This window comes from Nicotiana tomentosiformis, chromosome 12, assembly GCF_000390325.3.
Source record: "Nicotiana tomentosiformis chromosome 12, ASM39032v3, whole genome shotgun sequence".
Taxonomy (NCBI): domain Eukaryota; kingdom Viridiplantae; phylum Streptophyta; class Magnoliopsida; order Solanales; family Solanaceae; genus Nicotiana; species Nicotiana tomentosiformis.
Window position 1 is genome coordinate 88,152,646 of NC_090823.1, and position 16,767 is coordinate 88,169,412.

General features: G+C 41.3%; 2 protein-coding genes across 5 annotated transcripts in view; one reads left to right on the forward strand and one right to left on the reverse strand.

Annotated features, from left to right (window-relative positions):
• The window catches only part of LOC104086706 (probable carbohydrate esterase At4g34215), a 71,381-nt gene that overhangs the window by 16,473 nt on the left and 38,141 nt on the right, over positions 1-16,767 (forward strand). The window contains exon 4 of one of the 4 annotated variants that reach the window (XM_070191743.1): positions 14,172-14,454. The exons of 2 other annotated variants lie outside the window; for them this stretch is intronic. The gene's annotated coding sequence lies outside the window, so the exon portion shown is untranslated. Of the gene's footprint in view, positions 1-14,171; positions 14,455-16,767 lie in introns of those variants that run through there. One more of the 4 variants, XM_070191741.1, reaches the window with a different exon arrangement.
• LOC138902992 (uncharacterized mitochondrial protein AtMg00860-like) lies at positions 10,159-12,037 on the reverse strand. The gene is made up of 2 exons (XM_070190900.1): positions 11,414-12,037; positions 10,159-10,299 (listed from the first exon to the last, which is right to left on the reverse strand). The coding sequence occupies exons 1-2, from the start codon at positions 12,035-12,037 to the stop codon at positions 10,159-10,161; spliced, it is 765 nt and encodes a 254-aa protein (XP_070047001.1).

Genomic DNA, 16,767 nt, shown 5'->3' on the forward strand with positions numbered 1-16,767 from the left:
GACATTTTTGGGTCATCACATTCTCTACCTCTAAAACAAACGTTCGTCCTCGAACGGAGTTACAAAAAGTACCTGAGCTGGAGAAAAGGTGTGGATATTTACTCCGCATGTCCGACTCAGGCTCCCAGGTAGATGCCTCTACCAGATGACCTCTCCATTGCACTTGAACTGAAGGATAACTCTTAGAGCTCAACTACCGGACCTGCCGGGCTAGAATAGCCATCGGCTCTTCCTCGTAAGTCAAATCTTTGTCCAATTGGACTGAGCTGAAATCTAACACATGGGACGGATCACCATGATATTTTCGGAGCATAGACACATGGAACACCGGATGAACCGCTGATAAACTAGGTGGTAATGCAAACCTGTAGGCTACTTCACCCACCCTTTCAAGAATTTCAAAGGGTCTGATATACCTAGGGCTCAACTTGCCCTTCTTTCCGAACCTCATTACACCTTTCATAGGTGAAACCCGGAGCAATATTCTTTCTCCAACCATGAATGCAATATCACGAACTTTTCGGTCGGCATAAATCTTTTGCCTAGACTGAGCTATGCAAAGTCGATCCTGAATAATCTTGACCTTATCCAAGGCATCCTGTACCAAATCGGTACCCAACAACCGAGCCTCTCCCGGTTCAAACCAACCAACTGGCGATCGGCATCGCCTTCCGTATAATGCCTCATATGGAGCCATCTGAATGCTCGAATGGTAGCTATTATTATAAGCAAACTCTGCAAGTGGCAAGAAATGATCCCAAGAACCTCCAAAGTCTATAACACAAGCGCAGATCATATCTTCCAATATTTGACTAGTGCGCTCTGACTGTCCGTCTATCTGTGGATGAAATGTTGTACTCAACTCCACCTGCGTGCCTAACTCACGCTGTACAAACCTCCAGAAATGTGAGGTAAACTACGTACCTCGATCTGAAATAATAGACACGGGCACTAGAATGAAATGTGCTGACTTGGTCAACCTGTCCACAATGACCTAAACTGCATCAAATTTTCTCTGAGTTCGTGGGAGCCTAACAACAAAATCCATAGTGATACGCTCCCACTTCCATTCAGGAATTTCTAACTTCTGAAGCAAACCACCAGGTCTCTGATGCTCGTACTTAACTTGCTGATAATTCAGACACCGAGCTACATTTGCAACTATATCCTTTTTCATTCTCCTCCACCAATACTGTTTCCGCAAATCTTGATATATTTTGGCGGTACCTAGATGAATAGAATACCTGGAACTGTGTGCTTCTTCAAGAATTAATTCACGAAGCCCATCCACATTAGGCACACAAATACGACCCTGCATTCGCAGAACCCTATCTTTCCCCACATCAACCTATTTTGCATCACCGTGCTGCACCGTGTCCTTAAGGACAAGTAACTGAGGATTATCATACTGCCTCTCTCTGATGCGCTCATATAAAGAAGACCAAGTGACTGTGCAAGCTAGAACCCGGCTGGGTTCTTAAACATCTAACCTCACGAACTGATTAGCTAAAGTCTGAACATCTGCAGCTAATGGCCTCTCACCAACCGGAATAAATGCAAGACTGCCCATACTCACATCCTTTCTACTCAAAGCATCAGCCACCACATTGGCCTTTCCGGGGTGATACAAAATAGTGATATCATAGTCTTTCAACAACTCCATCCATCTTCTCTACCTCAAATTAAGATCTTTTTCTTTGAACAGATACTGAAGGCTGCGATGATCAGTAAATATCTCACACGAGACACCCTAGAGGTAATGCCTCCAAATCTTCAACGCATGGACAATGGCTGCCAATTCTAAGTCAAGAACATGATAATTCTTCTCGTGTACTTTCATCTGTCGCAACGCATATGCAATTACCTTGCCATCTTGCATTAATATTGTACCAAGCCCAATGTGAGATGCGTCACAATATACCGTATACGATCCTGAACCTGTGGGTAATACCAACACTGGTGCCGTAGTCAAAGCGATCTTGAGCTTCTGAAATCTCAACTCACACTCATCTGACCATCTGAATGGGACACCTTTCTTGGTCAATCTGTTAAATGGGCTTGCTATAGATGAAAACCCTTTCACGGACCGACGATAATAACCTGCTAAACCCAAGAAACTCCGAATCTATGTAACTGAAGTAGGTCTAGGCCAATTCTGAACAACCTCAATCTTCTTAGGATCCACCTTTATGCCTTTTGCCGATAGAAAATGTCCCAAAAAGGCAACTGAGTCTAACCAAAACTCACATTTTGAAAATTTGGCATATAACTAATTATTCTTCAAGGTGTGAAGCACACTTCGAAGATGCTGCTCATGCTCCTCTCGATTGCTGGAGTAAATTAAGATATTATCAATGAATACAACCACAAAAGAGTCCAAATAAGGCTTGAACACCCGATTCATCAAATCCATAAATGCCGCTGGGGCATTTGTTAACCCAAATGATATCACTAGGAATTCGTAATGCCCATACGAGTTCGAAAAGCTATTTTAAGGACATCAGGGGCCCTAATCTTCAACTGATGGTAACCAGACCTCAAATCGATCTTCGAAAATACCTTGGCACCCTGAAACTGATTAATAAGTCATCAATTCTTGGCAGTGGATATTTGTTTTTGATAGTGGCCTTGTTCAACTGCCGATAGTCTATATACATCCGCATAGAGCCATCTTTCTTCTTTACAAATAATAATGGTGCACCCCAGGGCGAGACACTGGGCCTAATGAATCCCTGGTCAAGCAAGTCTTGTAACTGCTCTTTCAATTCTTTCAACTCTGGCGGGGCCATACGGTATGGTGGAATAGAAATGGGCTGAGTGCCCGGAGCCAAATCAATACAGAAGTCAATATCTCTATCGGGTGGCATCCCCGACAAATCTGCAGGAAATACTTCTGGAAATTCACGAACAACCGGTACCGAGTCCATAGAAAGGACATCCGCACTAGGATCGCGAGTATAAGCCAAATAGGCTAGACATATTTTTTCTACCATACGCCGCGCTTTCATATAAGAAATAACCCTGCTGGCAGAATCACCAGGAGTTCCTTTCCACTCTAACCGAGGTAACCCCGGCATAGCTAAGGTCACTAGCTTGGCATGACAATCCAATATAGCATGATAAGGGGACAGCCAATCCATACCCAAGATGACATCAAAATCTACCATATCAAGAAGTAGAAGATTCACACTAGTCTCAAGATTACCAATAGTAACCACACACGAACGATAGACATGTTGTACTACAACAAAGTCTCCCACCGGTGTAGATACACATATAGAAGCACTCAGAGAATCACAAGACACAACCAAATATGAAGCAAAATAGGAGGACACATAGGAATAAGTAGATCCTGGATCAAATAGAACTGAAGCATCTCTATGGCAAACTGGAATAATACCTGTGATCACAGCATCAGATGACTCGGCCTCAGGCCTAGCTGGAAAAGTATAAAATCAGGGTTGGGCCCCACTACTCTGAACTGCATCTCTGGGACGGCCTCTAACTGGTTGGCCTCCACCTCTAACGGTCTGACCTCCACGCTAATGGCCCGACTCCCCCTCTAATAGACTGACCTCCACCTCTAGCTGCCTGACCCCTACCTCTAGCTGGCTGAGCAGGTGGTAAAGCAACCGGTGCTGGTATGATGGTACGAGAATCTTGCCGAGACCTGTTACTCGCCAATCTAGGGCAATACCTCCTGAGGTGGACAATGTTTCTACACTCATAACACCCATCCTGATGCCGTGGCTGCTGAAGCTAAAGCTGACCCAGATGGGTCGGATAACCACTGTAGTAATTCTGGAGTGGTGGTGCACTGATAGGAGCTGAATGTGCATTGAATACTGGCTTCCCAGAGTAAGGCATAATAGGACCGTGACTCCCTGAAGCACCGGAAGATACATAAAGTGCTGAATGAAATGGTCTGGGAGGATGACCCCTACCAAAATTACCCCTGCCTCCAGACGAGGCACCACTGAAATCACCGAACTGACGAGGCCTCTTATCGGACCCCTGCCCTCTCTCCTGTGTAAGAACCATCTCGATCCTCCTTGCGACATTAACAGCCGCCTGAAAAGAAATCTCACTTCCGGTTTCCTTGGCCATCTGAAGTCTGATAGGGTGAGTGAGTCCCTCAATAAACCTGCTCACTCTCTCTCCCTCCATAGGTAGTAAATGGAGAGCATGACGGGCCAAATCCACAAAACGGGACTCATACTGAGTAACAGTCATACTGCCTTGCTGTAGACGCTCAAATTGCTTGCGGAATTCCTCTCTCTACGTGATAGGGAGGAACTTCTCCAGAAATAGCTGAGAGAACTGCTCCCAGGTAAGTGCAGGTGATCCGACTGATCAGGTCAATATATAATCTCTCCACCACCTCTTGGCGGAACCCGTCATCTGAAATACAGCAAAATCGACCCCATTGGTCTCAACTATACCCATGTTCCGCAGCACCTCATGGCAGTGTTCAAGATAATCCTGTGGGTCCTCAAAAGGTGTACCACTGAAGTGAACTGGAAAGAGCTTGGTAAACTTATCCAGTCTCAATAAGGCCTCAAAAGATATGGCGGGCCTATCACCGATCTGTGCCGCAACAACTGGCTGAACTACCCCAACTGGCGGGGCTGCTGGAGCCTGAGTCTAGGGAGCCATCTGCTCCGGAGCGGGAGTAGTGCGAGTTTGTGCTCCTCCCCTAGCTTGTGAGATGGCTAGTGCCACTGGAAATGTACCATTCTGGGCCACGCCCTCCATAAGACTTACCAAACAGACTAGAGCATCCTGAAGTACTGGAGTGGCTATGAATCCTTTCGGGACCTGAACTGGTCCAACTGGTACATTCTGAACTGGAACCTCCTCCTGAAGGTCCGCTTGAGGTTCTACAACAGGTGCAGCTGCTCGAGCTCTGGACTGAGCTCTACCTCGGCCTCTGCCTCGGCCTCTAGCACGACCTCAGCCTCAATCTCTACCCCCAGCCATAGTTGCCATCAGGGGTTCTGGTCCCTGTCCATCGGTAGAGGTATTATGTGTTCTCACCATCTGCGAGAGAATAAAAGTAGAATGGTTGAATCATCGATGATAGAATAAAATCGCACGACAAAATAAAAAAGAAGTGATATTGCTCCTAAACTTCATAGCCTCTGAGAGATAAGTACAGACGTCTCTGTACCGATCCTTCAGACTCTACTAAGCTTGCTCATGACTCGTGAGACCTATGTAACCTAGTGCTCTGATACCAACTGTCACGACCCGAAATTCCCTCCTTCGGACCGTGATTGCTCCTAACATTTCACTTGCTAAGCAAGCCAATGTTAGAATAATATTAACAAATTTTAAACCATTTTTTAAATTATTAATAATCAAGGAAACAAAAGTGGAAGCAAAGTTTGTAACATAGTGAAATAATCCATAAAAAAATATAACTGTGTCTAAATACTATCCCAGAATTGGTGTCACAAGTGCACGAGCTTCTAGAATAAATACAAATAAAGGTCTGAATAAAATAAAGTTGTCTGGAAATAAACACACAGCTAAAGTAAAATAGACGGGGACTTCAGAACTGCGGACGCTATGCAGTTATACCTCAAGTCTCCTCTGAATAGCTGAAATCCGATAAAGTCTATGGCACACCGCTGGGACCAACTCCGAAATTTGCACAAGAAGTGCAGAGTGTAGTATCAGTACAACCGACCCTATGTACTGGTAAGTGATGAGCCTAACCTCGACGAAGTAGTGACGAGGCTAAGGCGGGTCATTTACATTACCTGTATGCAATATTAGTAACAACAACAATAATAGAAATAAATCAGGTAACTCATTTATAATAATTGAAGCCAACTCAGCAGTCATAACCAATTATCATTTCCATCAGTTCTATTGCAGCGTGCAACCCACTCTCACAATATATTCACATTCAATTCTGTTGCAGCGTGCAACCCGCTCTCATAATATATTCACATTAAGTTCTGTTGTAACGTGCAGCCCGCTCTCACAATATATTCCTTTAATCAAATCTGTTGCAGCGTGCAACCCGATCCCCCAATATATATATATATATATATATGTATGTCGACTTTTTAATAAGTCTGTTGCGGCGTACAACCCGATCCTCCAATATGGACTTTTCATAAGTCCGTTGCGGCGTGCAGCCGATCGTCCAATATGGACTTTTCATAAGTCTGTTGTGGCGTGCAACTCGATCCTCCAGTTTAGACTTTTCATAAGTCTGTTGCGGAGTGCAACCCACTCCTTCAACATATTCATTTACCAATTCTTATAGAATATATATCCCCAATAAATGTAACAATTAATATAAAATTATAAGACAACAAGCATACAATAATTATAATTTAATTATGAAACAAACAACGACAAATAGCAGATTATTATGGAAATCAGGGAGAAAATAAGCAGTTTAATATTTAATATGCTAAATGTCAAATAACAATTAAAACACATAATTCAAATAACATGTAATAATTATTGTAGGAATTCAAAAATTAATATTTGACAAAGAATAGGAGAGAAACAATTATTATAATAATTAATTTATGAATTTTCAAGTAAGCATGCAAACAATTAATTTGACGACGTATAGACACTCGTCACCTAGTCTATACGTCGTTCACATGCAATTCACATAACAATTAAATCAAGGGTTCTATTCCCTCAAGTCAAGGTTAACCACGACACAAACCTCGCTTTGCAAATTCCAATCAATTATTCAACCACAGCTTTTTCTTTTAAATTTATCTCCAAAAGCTTCAAATCTATTCACAAACAATTAGATATATTCAATATGAATAATAGGAATTAATTCCATATGAATTTACAAATTTTTCGGATAAAAATCCAAAATTCATTAAAATATTCGACAGTAGGACCCACATCTCAAATCTCGAAAAACCTTACGAAATCCGAACACCCATTCCGAGACGAGTCCAACCATACAGAAATTATCCAATTCCGATATCAAATGGACATTCAAATCTAGATATTTCATTTTTGGAAAGTTTTACAAAAATTCCAATTTCTTCTATCTAAATCCGAAATAAATGATGAATATAGTCTTAGATTTATGAAATACAATCACTATATAATAAAGAACACTTTCCCAGTTCGAAATCGTGAAAAACTCCTTTGAAATCGCCCCTAAGCCGAGTTATAAGTTACACCAAGGTTCTGCGCTCAGTCCGTTCTTATACGTACTGGTGATGGACGCGTTAACACACCATATTTAAAGGGATGTGCCATGGTGCATACTATTCGCCGATGATATAGTTCTGATTGATGAGTCGCGAGCTGGTGTTAACAAGAGTCTGGAGGTTTGGAGACAGGCTCTTGAGTCTAAGGGTTTCAAGCTGAGCAGGACGAAGACGGAATACTTGGAGTGTAAGTTTAGCGCTGAGCCAGGGGAAGAGGGCGTGGATGTGAGGCTTGATTCGCAGGTCATCTCGAGTAGAGGCAGCTTTAAGTACCTTGGTTCGGTTATCCAGGGGGGAGGGGAGATCGACGAGGATGTCACACACCCTATTGGGGTAGGATGGATGGAGTGGAGGTTAGCATCTGGAGTCCTGTATGACAAGAGAGTGCCACCGATACTCAAAGGTAAGTTTTATAAAGCGGTGGTTAGACCGGTCATGATGTATGGGGGCTGAGTGTTGGCCCGTTAAGAACTAACATATCCAGAAGATGAAAGTAGCAGAAATGAGGATGTTGCGGTGGATGTGCGGGCATACTAGGATAGATAAGATTAGGAATGATGATATCCAGGAGAAGGTGCATGTGGCTCCCATTGATGACAAGATGCGGGAAGCGAGGCTTAGATGGTTCGGACATGTTCAGAGGAGAAGCCCAGATGCTCCAGTACGGAGGTGTGAGCAGCTGGTTGTGGAAGGCACGAGAAGAGGTAGAGGGCGACCTAAGAAGTATTGGGGAGAGGTGATCAGGCAGGATATGGCGAGGCTCTAGATTTTCGAGGACATGTCACTTGATAGGAAGATGTGGAGGTCGAGCATTAGGGTTGTAGGTTAGGAGGTAGTTGAGTCGTGCCTTACTTCGTACCATTGTGGGACTAGCCATGTAGGGTTTTTGTCTAAGATAGCTAATGGCAATGTTGTGGCTTACTATTTTGCTTTTCAGTGCATGTCCTATTTACTAGCTATCGCTTTTGCTTTGCATCTTTCTTCTAGATTTCATGGTATTCCTATTTTTCTTATGATTGTTGTGGTGATACTAATATTTACTAATATTGTCTCCCTATGCTTTGCATCTTTCTTTTGAATTTCATGGTGTTCCTATTTATCCTATGATTATTGTTGTGATACTAATATTGTCTCCTTTTTGTCATTTTATCCTTTTATTTTTTTTGAGCTGAGGGTCTTTCGGAAACATTCTCTCTACTCCTTCGGGGTAGGGGTAAGGTGTGCGTACACACTACCCTCCCCAGACCCCATTAGTGGGATTTTACTGGGTCGATGTTGTTGTTGTAGATTCAAGTTTTTACAAAAGTTAATAAGAGTGACGTGATTCTTCATGGGAATCAATTTGAGTGGTTAAAAGCAAAAATAATTCTCGTAAAGACTAAATCTAAGTTGATTTCAAAGAGATATTCGTAATATAAATAAAAACAAAATATATTAATTGTACATAAATAAGGACTTATTAATAAGGAAAGATTTAATAATTAAAATTTTAGTTAATTTTGAAATCCTAAATATACGATAAATAATATAAAATATTTTTGTCCAATGTAAAATTAATTTTTAAGAGTAAAAAAGACGAACGACAATTCGCTAAGGAATTTTACGCTTTTAATATAGTATAAATAGATAGATATACATGAAATCTACTACATACGAACAAATGAATTAGTTTTATGATCTTGCATGTAATTAATTATGAACACTCCTATTCCTAATCATGTAAAAACTACTAAGAGTCTTTTCCTACTATAAGCTTCCCTAAACGTATCATTTTTAATTAGTTAGGACTTTTAACAAAAGCATATATTTCTAAGTTTTTGTCTATTTTTTTTATTTTTTTAGAATTAATTTAATAAATTTTGTAGCTACCACTTTAACTTTGCAGGAATATTAGGCATTTTAAATTAATTAAAACGTTTTATTCCTTGTATGCAACGCATTGTTAGACACGTTTTTAAATTTTATTTTTTCTTTTGTTTCAGTCCCTTCGCGAACATTCAATTAAATTTTGTAAGAACTAATTTAATTCAGATTCATACTAAATTATTAGATAACAATATATTTTATAAATATAAGAAATAAACCATATCATAAATGTGAATAGTGTTAATTCTCACCCTATATATGTGACAAAGAGTTTGAGATGGCATATAATTCATTATTTTTGTATGTAAATGGTTTAATCATTATAGAGGGAGGTAAATTAAAGAGAAAAAAATAAGAGGAAAAGAGTTTACAGGAATTCCACGTTAAATCTTCTAGGCCTACTGGCCTAGCATATGAGATAAGGTTGTATAAATCTTATCGTCTATGCACATAATCTATATCTATATCTATATATATATTATTATAAAAGCACGATTAATTTATGCTAATGTTAAGCGATTAAAATATCCTCGAAATTTTGATAGATTTTTATGCCTTAAATATTTGTATAATTTAAGGATCTAATTGTAAATTGCCTAATGATGGAATTCTTTTTTAATTTGAACTCCACATACACGGCGTATGAATTCCTACTCTACCAATATCGAGAACTTCTAATTCAACTAAAAAGTGGTAAAGTTGGAAATAATTATGAATTTGAACAACCTTCTCACAACAATCACGTTCCAACTTTTCATCTATTTACCATATGTGTTCTACTTATAATGTGGAAGTTCCGTACCAATCCGACATGGACACAAGCACTTTTAAACACTTACCGACATGGAGAAGGACACTTTGTATAATTTAGGAATTTTTACCTCCTATAGCAAAGGTTGATACCTTATTTATTTTAAATAAACACCCTTTTAAAAAATTATATTCCATAGCTACCTTTTGATTTTTATAGCCAAATAGCTATTTATGGTCACCTCCTACCCTTCAGCCATAAAATACGCTTTGTGTTATTTTTCTCTCTCATTATTTCAGATTTTTCTCCACCCTCTCTCTCTCAAAGTCATAAAACTCATGGATTCTCTCTCATCAGTTCATTCGTCGATCGTTCTTCCTCCTGGAAAGCATCTCCGCCACCACCACTATCAACGACGAATCTCCGCTCTTTCTTCTCACGCCAAGCCAAAATCACTGTTTCCTCAATTCTGGGTACCTAGAAGTTGTAATAGAATGAGGTCTATGGCTGTTTGTTGCAAATTGAGTAGCGGAGAGACAAAGAAGAAGAGAAAAGTTTGACTGGTCTATTGTGCTTCCTAGATCTCTTTGGACTGGGTTCTTGATCAAAATGGGAACAATGACGTTTCGAGTCAGAAACGCGGCCCTCATGGACACAAGCATTTTTAAATACTTACCGACATGGAGAAGGACACTTTGTATAATTTAGGAATTTTTACCTCCTATAGCAAAGGTTGATACCTTATTTGTTTCAAATAAATACCCTTTTAAAAAATTATATTCTATAGCTACCTTTTAATTTTTATAGCCAAATATCTATTTATGAAGAATATAGGAACCAAGGATTGTGCAGAGTAAGGATGATTGAGGGCAATGAAATAACCATATTTAGTTAGCCTATCCACAATGACCCAAATAATAGTTCTGCCCTTCGACTTGGGTAATTATTTAATGAAATCCATGTTAATATCAGTCCAAGGTTGGGAAGGAATAGGCAAGTGTTGCAAAAGGCCAGGGTAAGCACTGGTGTGATACTTGTTCCTTTGAAAAATTGAACATTTGTGGACAAACTCAAGGATATCATTTCTAATCCCTTTTCAATAAAAGTAAGCTAGGACCTTTCTGGTGGTAGCATCAATGCCTGAATGTCCTCCGGCTGGTGTAGAGTGCCATAAGGTCAAGATATTGGTCCTCAAAGTGTTGTCATTACCAATAACTAGCTTGCCCTTTCTCCTGAGTTGGTTATGAAGCCAAGTTTAATGTTTTTGAGGTGTATTCTGCAAGGTGTTGATAAGAGCTTGCAACTGAGGATTAGTGTTCCAGCTGCCTTCAATTTCCTTCCATAAATCTTCATGTAATGCAGATATCATCAAGGTCATGAGCTCAGCACCTGGGACCCTAGATAGTGAATCAACTGCCACATTTTCCTTGCCCTCTTTATACTAGATTTCAAAGTCAAATGGCATAAGCTTGGTAAACCATCTGATTTGAGAATTAGTATGTAGCTTCTGCTCCAGGAGATACTTGAGATCTTTTTGATGAGTCCTTACAATAAAATGCTGCCCTAGGAGATAATGTGACTACTTAGTCACTGCAAAGACGAAGGCCAACAACTCTCTTTCATAAACTGATAGAATGATGTGCCTAGGAGCAAGTCCTTTACTAATAAAGGCAATTGGATGATCATTTTGCATAAAGACAGCCCCAATACTTGTACCACTTGCATCTGTCTCTACTATAAATGGAATGTCATTGTCAGGTAAAGCCAGTACAAGAGCAGAAGTGAGAGAAATCTTCAGTTCCTTAAAAGCATGTCCGGCAGCTTCAGACCAATAGTAATTATCCTTTTTGAGCAGCTCAGTTAAAGGACTACTGATGAGTCTATACCCTTTAATAAACTTTCTGTAGTAGCCAACCAACCCAAGGAAGCCTCTCAATTGTTTAACACTGATAAGAGTAGGCCATTGCTGCACTGCACCAATCTTTTTAGGATCAGTGGAAACACCTTCAGTAGATATAAAATGACCTAAGTATTCCACCCTAGAAACTCCAAAAGCACACTTGGGTTGTTTGGCCAACAAGATGTGTTGCGCCATGGTATCAAACACCTGATGGAGATTCATAACATGATCTTGCAAGTTGCCACTGTATATCGGTATATCATCAAAGAACACCAGGATAAATTTCCTTAAGAAACGCTGAAATAGGTGATTCATTAAGCCATAAAATATCACCTCCTACTCTTAAGCCATAAAATACACTTTGTATTATTTTTCTCTCTCATTCTTTCAGATTTTTCTCCACCCTCTCTCTCTCAAAGCCATAAAACTCATGGATTCTCTCTCATCAGTTCATCCGTCGATCGTTCTTCCTCCTAGAAAGCATCTCCGCCACCACCACCATCAGCGACGAATCTCCGCTCTTTCTTCTCACGCCAAGCCAAAATCACTGTTTCCTCTATTCTGGATACCTAGAAGTTGTAATAGAATGAGGTCTATGGTTGTTTGTTGCAAATTGAGTAGCGGAGGAGACATAGAAGAAGAGGAAAGTTCGACTGGTCTATTGTGCTTCCTAAATCTCTTTGGACTGAGTTCTTGATCGAAACGGGAACAATGACGTTTCGAGTCAGAATCGCGACCCTCTTGACGAGACAACATTAGGATTGTTTTTGAACAAAGACGACGGAGTTTGGGGCTGAGCAAATTGAAGATTCGGATACCTTTGTTTAAGTGTATTTCAATGTATCTCGCTGTATTTTTATGTATTTCATTGTCTTTTTTTTTATTGTATTCCAGTGTATCTCGCTGTATTCCATGTATTTCATTGTGTTCACTGTCTCGCTGCATTCCATAAATGTATTCATATGTTTTAATTAATATAATTTATGTATTCAGATGTATATATGTATTCAAATATATCTGTAGTATGCATTCATATATTTTTGCACTATAGATGAATCTCGAATTTTATTGGTTGAAAACAGAAACACCCAGAACGATATCAACAGAAAAGGGAAGGATTAGAAACTCGGCTATTGCTCTGTTGAAAAATATTCAGCATATTTCCGGTCAAATACAGATTATGGGTGATGTAATTGAGTTATTTGAGTTATATTAGGAGTCTATTGTGTTAATTGATTCACTTTCCGTTTAAAAAATAGCTGAATAGACCACGATTTGCGCTATTTACGTTAATGTATTCACAAATACATATCGTGAATATAGTCGAATACAGTTGATTATAATAATTATCTAGCTGGAATCCCCCATTTCATGCCGAGTTTTGCTACTGTATTCATGAATACAATAGCTTAAATACATCGAATACACTCTAAAAAAATAAAAACATAGCTATAGGAAGTAATATAGTAAATGATAGCTACAACTAGCTAATAACCATGCATTTAGGATTGGGTAATCTCTTTAATAGTTGGAATACGAACGCTTGAGCACGTATTGATTAGTTTGTATATTATTTGATTAGTTTTGATTGATTTGGCACCGACTTGAGGAGTGAGCGCATTCTTGAACCGGGAAGTAGACTTTGAGACGAGGTAAGTCTCTTTTCTAACCTTGTAAGATGGAATTAACCCAATAGGTGAACTTAATAAATATGTACTTCTATTTGTGGGGGCTACATATGCACGATGTGATGAGACTCAGTGCGTAGCTACTATTCATACTTATGTCCGGGTTGATTTAGGCTTACACCATGCTTTATTGATACCGTTGCTTGTTTATGCTTACTAGTTGTTGGGTTAAAGTGGAAGTTGAAGGTCTCAATATTTAAAGCCCCAAGTTGAATTTCATATTTTAAGAAAGGAATTGAGAAATACTACGATAAATTAAGAAATTATGTGTTCAACCGCTTCGCAAATATATTCCGCGAGCGGGGTAAACTTCCACTATTCTCATGGGAGCGGGTCGTTCGCCTCGGCAGGATTTGTTGATATATTAGATGGTTTGCGCCGTTTGACCCTCGGTAGTACACAATATATTATTATGTATATTTGGATCGGGCCGTACGTCCTCGGCATAACTCGTGCATAGTGATACCGAAATCCCTTGTTATATATAATAATGTTTCACGGACTTGAAAGGTGAAAGGATTAGGTGAGAGAAAGGGTTGATTCTTACTTGAACAAAGGATTTGCTTACTTACTTCTTGTTTTGAGAGCTATCATTATTGTATATTACTTGCTTTATTAGAACTTCACATTATTTTTTTTTGTTGGCCCATAGTAAGTGTCGAAGTCGACCACTCATCACTATTTCTTCGAGGTTAGACTGGATACTTACTGGATACACGTTATATATGTTCTCACGCTACACTTCTGCACTTATTGTGCAGGATCTGAGGCAGGTGCATCTGGTTAACAGTCCGGCGTGCATGTTTGACTTCTAGCTCAAGACTACATGGTGAGCTGCCCTTCTGAGCCGTTCAGCAGCAGCCGGAGTCTCTCTCTTTTGGATTTATATTTCTGTCTATTTTCTTGAGATAGTAGTCTAGTATTCGTTTGTATATTCTGCTAGTAGCCCACACACTTGTGCCACCAGGTCTTGGCACACACTAGTAGACTTATGATTTTGGATTTATTATTGTGACTTTGATTTTCACTCAGTTGCTTTTGTTTAATTACCTTACAATAGTAAATTTCTAAATCCTTTATAAATGCGGAAACCTATTACTTTGCAAGCATATTAAATGTGGAAACCACTAGGTTTATCAGTGTTGGCTTGCCTAACAACGGTGTTGGGCGCCATCACGGCCTATGATGAAATTGGGTCGTGACAACATGGTATCAGAGCACTAGGTTCACGTAGGTCTCACAAGTTATGGGCAAGCCTAATAGGGTTTTGCGGATTGGTGCGAAGACGTCTGTACTTATCTTCGAGAGGCTATAGGGTGTTGAGAATCTACTCTTTATTCATATCCTATCATGCAGTTGATGGTGTACTAAGTTTATTCCTCTTATTCTCTCACAAATGGTGAGAACGCGCGCAACAGACGTTCCAGACCCGGGAGGGGCTTCTCCCCCTGTGGCTAGAGGCTGAGGCAGAGGTCGGGGGAGGGAATCAGCCTGAGGTAGGGGACGAGGACGTCCCAGAGTTGACCCAATTGTACCGCCAGCGGATCCAATGGAGGATCTCATTGCCGAGGAGCAGGGCGGGGTGCCCGCCGCAGAGCCCGCCTCGATAGATTTCACGTCAACACCGGGCTTTTAGGAGATCATGAGCCGTATGTTGCAGGTCATGGATTTTATGACCCAGGCTGGATTATTTCCAACATACCCAACCACATCTCAGGTGGGAGGGGGAGAACAAACCCCTACTTCTCAGCCAGCTGGGCATGCAGCTACCGTATATCATACCCTAGGTACACTACCCACGGGCGGGGCCCAGCCAGTTGCAGCGGTTGTACCTGAGCCTAGACCAGCTGCGGCCGGTGAGCCGCAAAAGCTCTTGTACATATGGACTAGGCTTCACCCTTCGGGCTTTGGGGGTGAGCGACATGAGGATCTTCTGGACTTTATTGATAGGTGCAGGGACTGACTGCACAAAATGAGCATATTGGAGTCTCACGGGGTGGATTTCACTACCTTTCAGTTGGAGGGCAACGCACGTAGGTGGTGGAAGGCTTATCTTCTTGGCAGACCAGCAGATTCCCCTTCCATGACTTGGGACTAGTTCACCCACCTATGTTTGCACAGGTATATCCCACCCTCCTAGAGGGAAGAGTTGCGGTGTCAGTTCGAGCGGCTCGAGCAGGGTCAGATGTCAGTGACTGATTATGAGGCTAGATTCTCTAAGTTGTCTCGCCATGCACTTATGATACTTCCTACTGAGGCTGAGCGAGTGTGGAGGTTTGTTGTGGGGTTGCACTCAGGTATTCAGGCTACTATGGCCTGGGAGGTTAAGATGGGGACTTCTTATCAGTTGGTAGTGGAGAGTGCTTGAAGGATTGAGGGTTACCGTCAGAGGGGTAGAGAGCAGTTGCAGCGGGACAAGAGGCCCCATTTCTCTGGAGAGTTCAGAGGTGCCCTAGCTGGGGCCAGAGGTAATTTTGGGAGGGGTCAGCCAAGTAGGCCCTCACATCTGTCACCACCACCTCCTCGGGGTGTTCCGGCGTTACCCTATTTCAGCGTTATGCCGGAGAGTTCTTACCATCTGCCAGCTATTCAAGGTTCTTTCAGTGGGTACTCCGATCATCAGGGTTCTTCCAGTGCCTACTTTAGTGCCATGCCAGAGAGTTCATATCGCCCACCAGCTATCCAAGGTCCTTCTGGTGGGTATTCAGGCTATTAGGGTCAGACTTCAGGGCAACCGTTCACCGCCCCCAGGGGTTGTTATAAGTGCGGGGATCCTCGTCACATAAAGAGGCATTGCCCCAGACTTTGGGGCAAGGCAGTACAATAGGGTCAGCAGCCCATGATTACAGCTCAAGTAGTCGCACCAGTCGTTCGGTCTCCCAGAGGAGGAGGGCAGGTGGGTAGGGGTCGTACCAGAGGTGGAGGTCAGGCATGCGGAGGCTAGCCAGGTGGCACTCCAGCCAGATTTTATGCTTTTTTGGCCAGACTAGATTCAGTGGCCTCAGATGCCGTGATCACAGGTATTATTTCTGTCTGCGGTAGGGAAGCTTTAGTATTATTTGATTCGGGGTCTACCTATTTGTATGTGTCATCTCTGTTGGCTCATTTTCTTGATATTCCTCGTGAGTCCTTCTGTACTCTTGTTCATGTGTCCACTCCCGTGGGCAATTCTGTTGTTGTGGATAGGGTCTATCGGTCCTGTGTGGTCATATTTTGTGGATACGAGACTAGAGCAGATCTTCTGTTGCTTGATATGACCGACTTTGAGGTCATCCTGGGCATGGATTGGCTATCCCCATATCACGCAATCCTTGATTGCCATGCCAAGACTGTTACCTTAGCGATGCCAGAGTTGCC

Excerpts from the sequence above, each read along its gene's own strand:
- LOC138902992 (XM_070190900.1), bottom strand. The coding sequence starts at position 12,037 with ATGAATCACCTATTTCAGCGTTTCTTAAGGAAATTTATCCTGGTGTTC. Across the intron at positions 10,300-11,413 it reads TGTTGGCCTTCGTCTTTGCA|GTACCCAGAATTGAGGAAAC; the intron begins GTGACTAAGTAG and ends TACAACTTCTAG.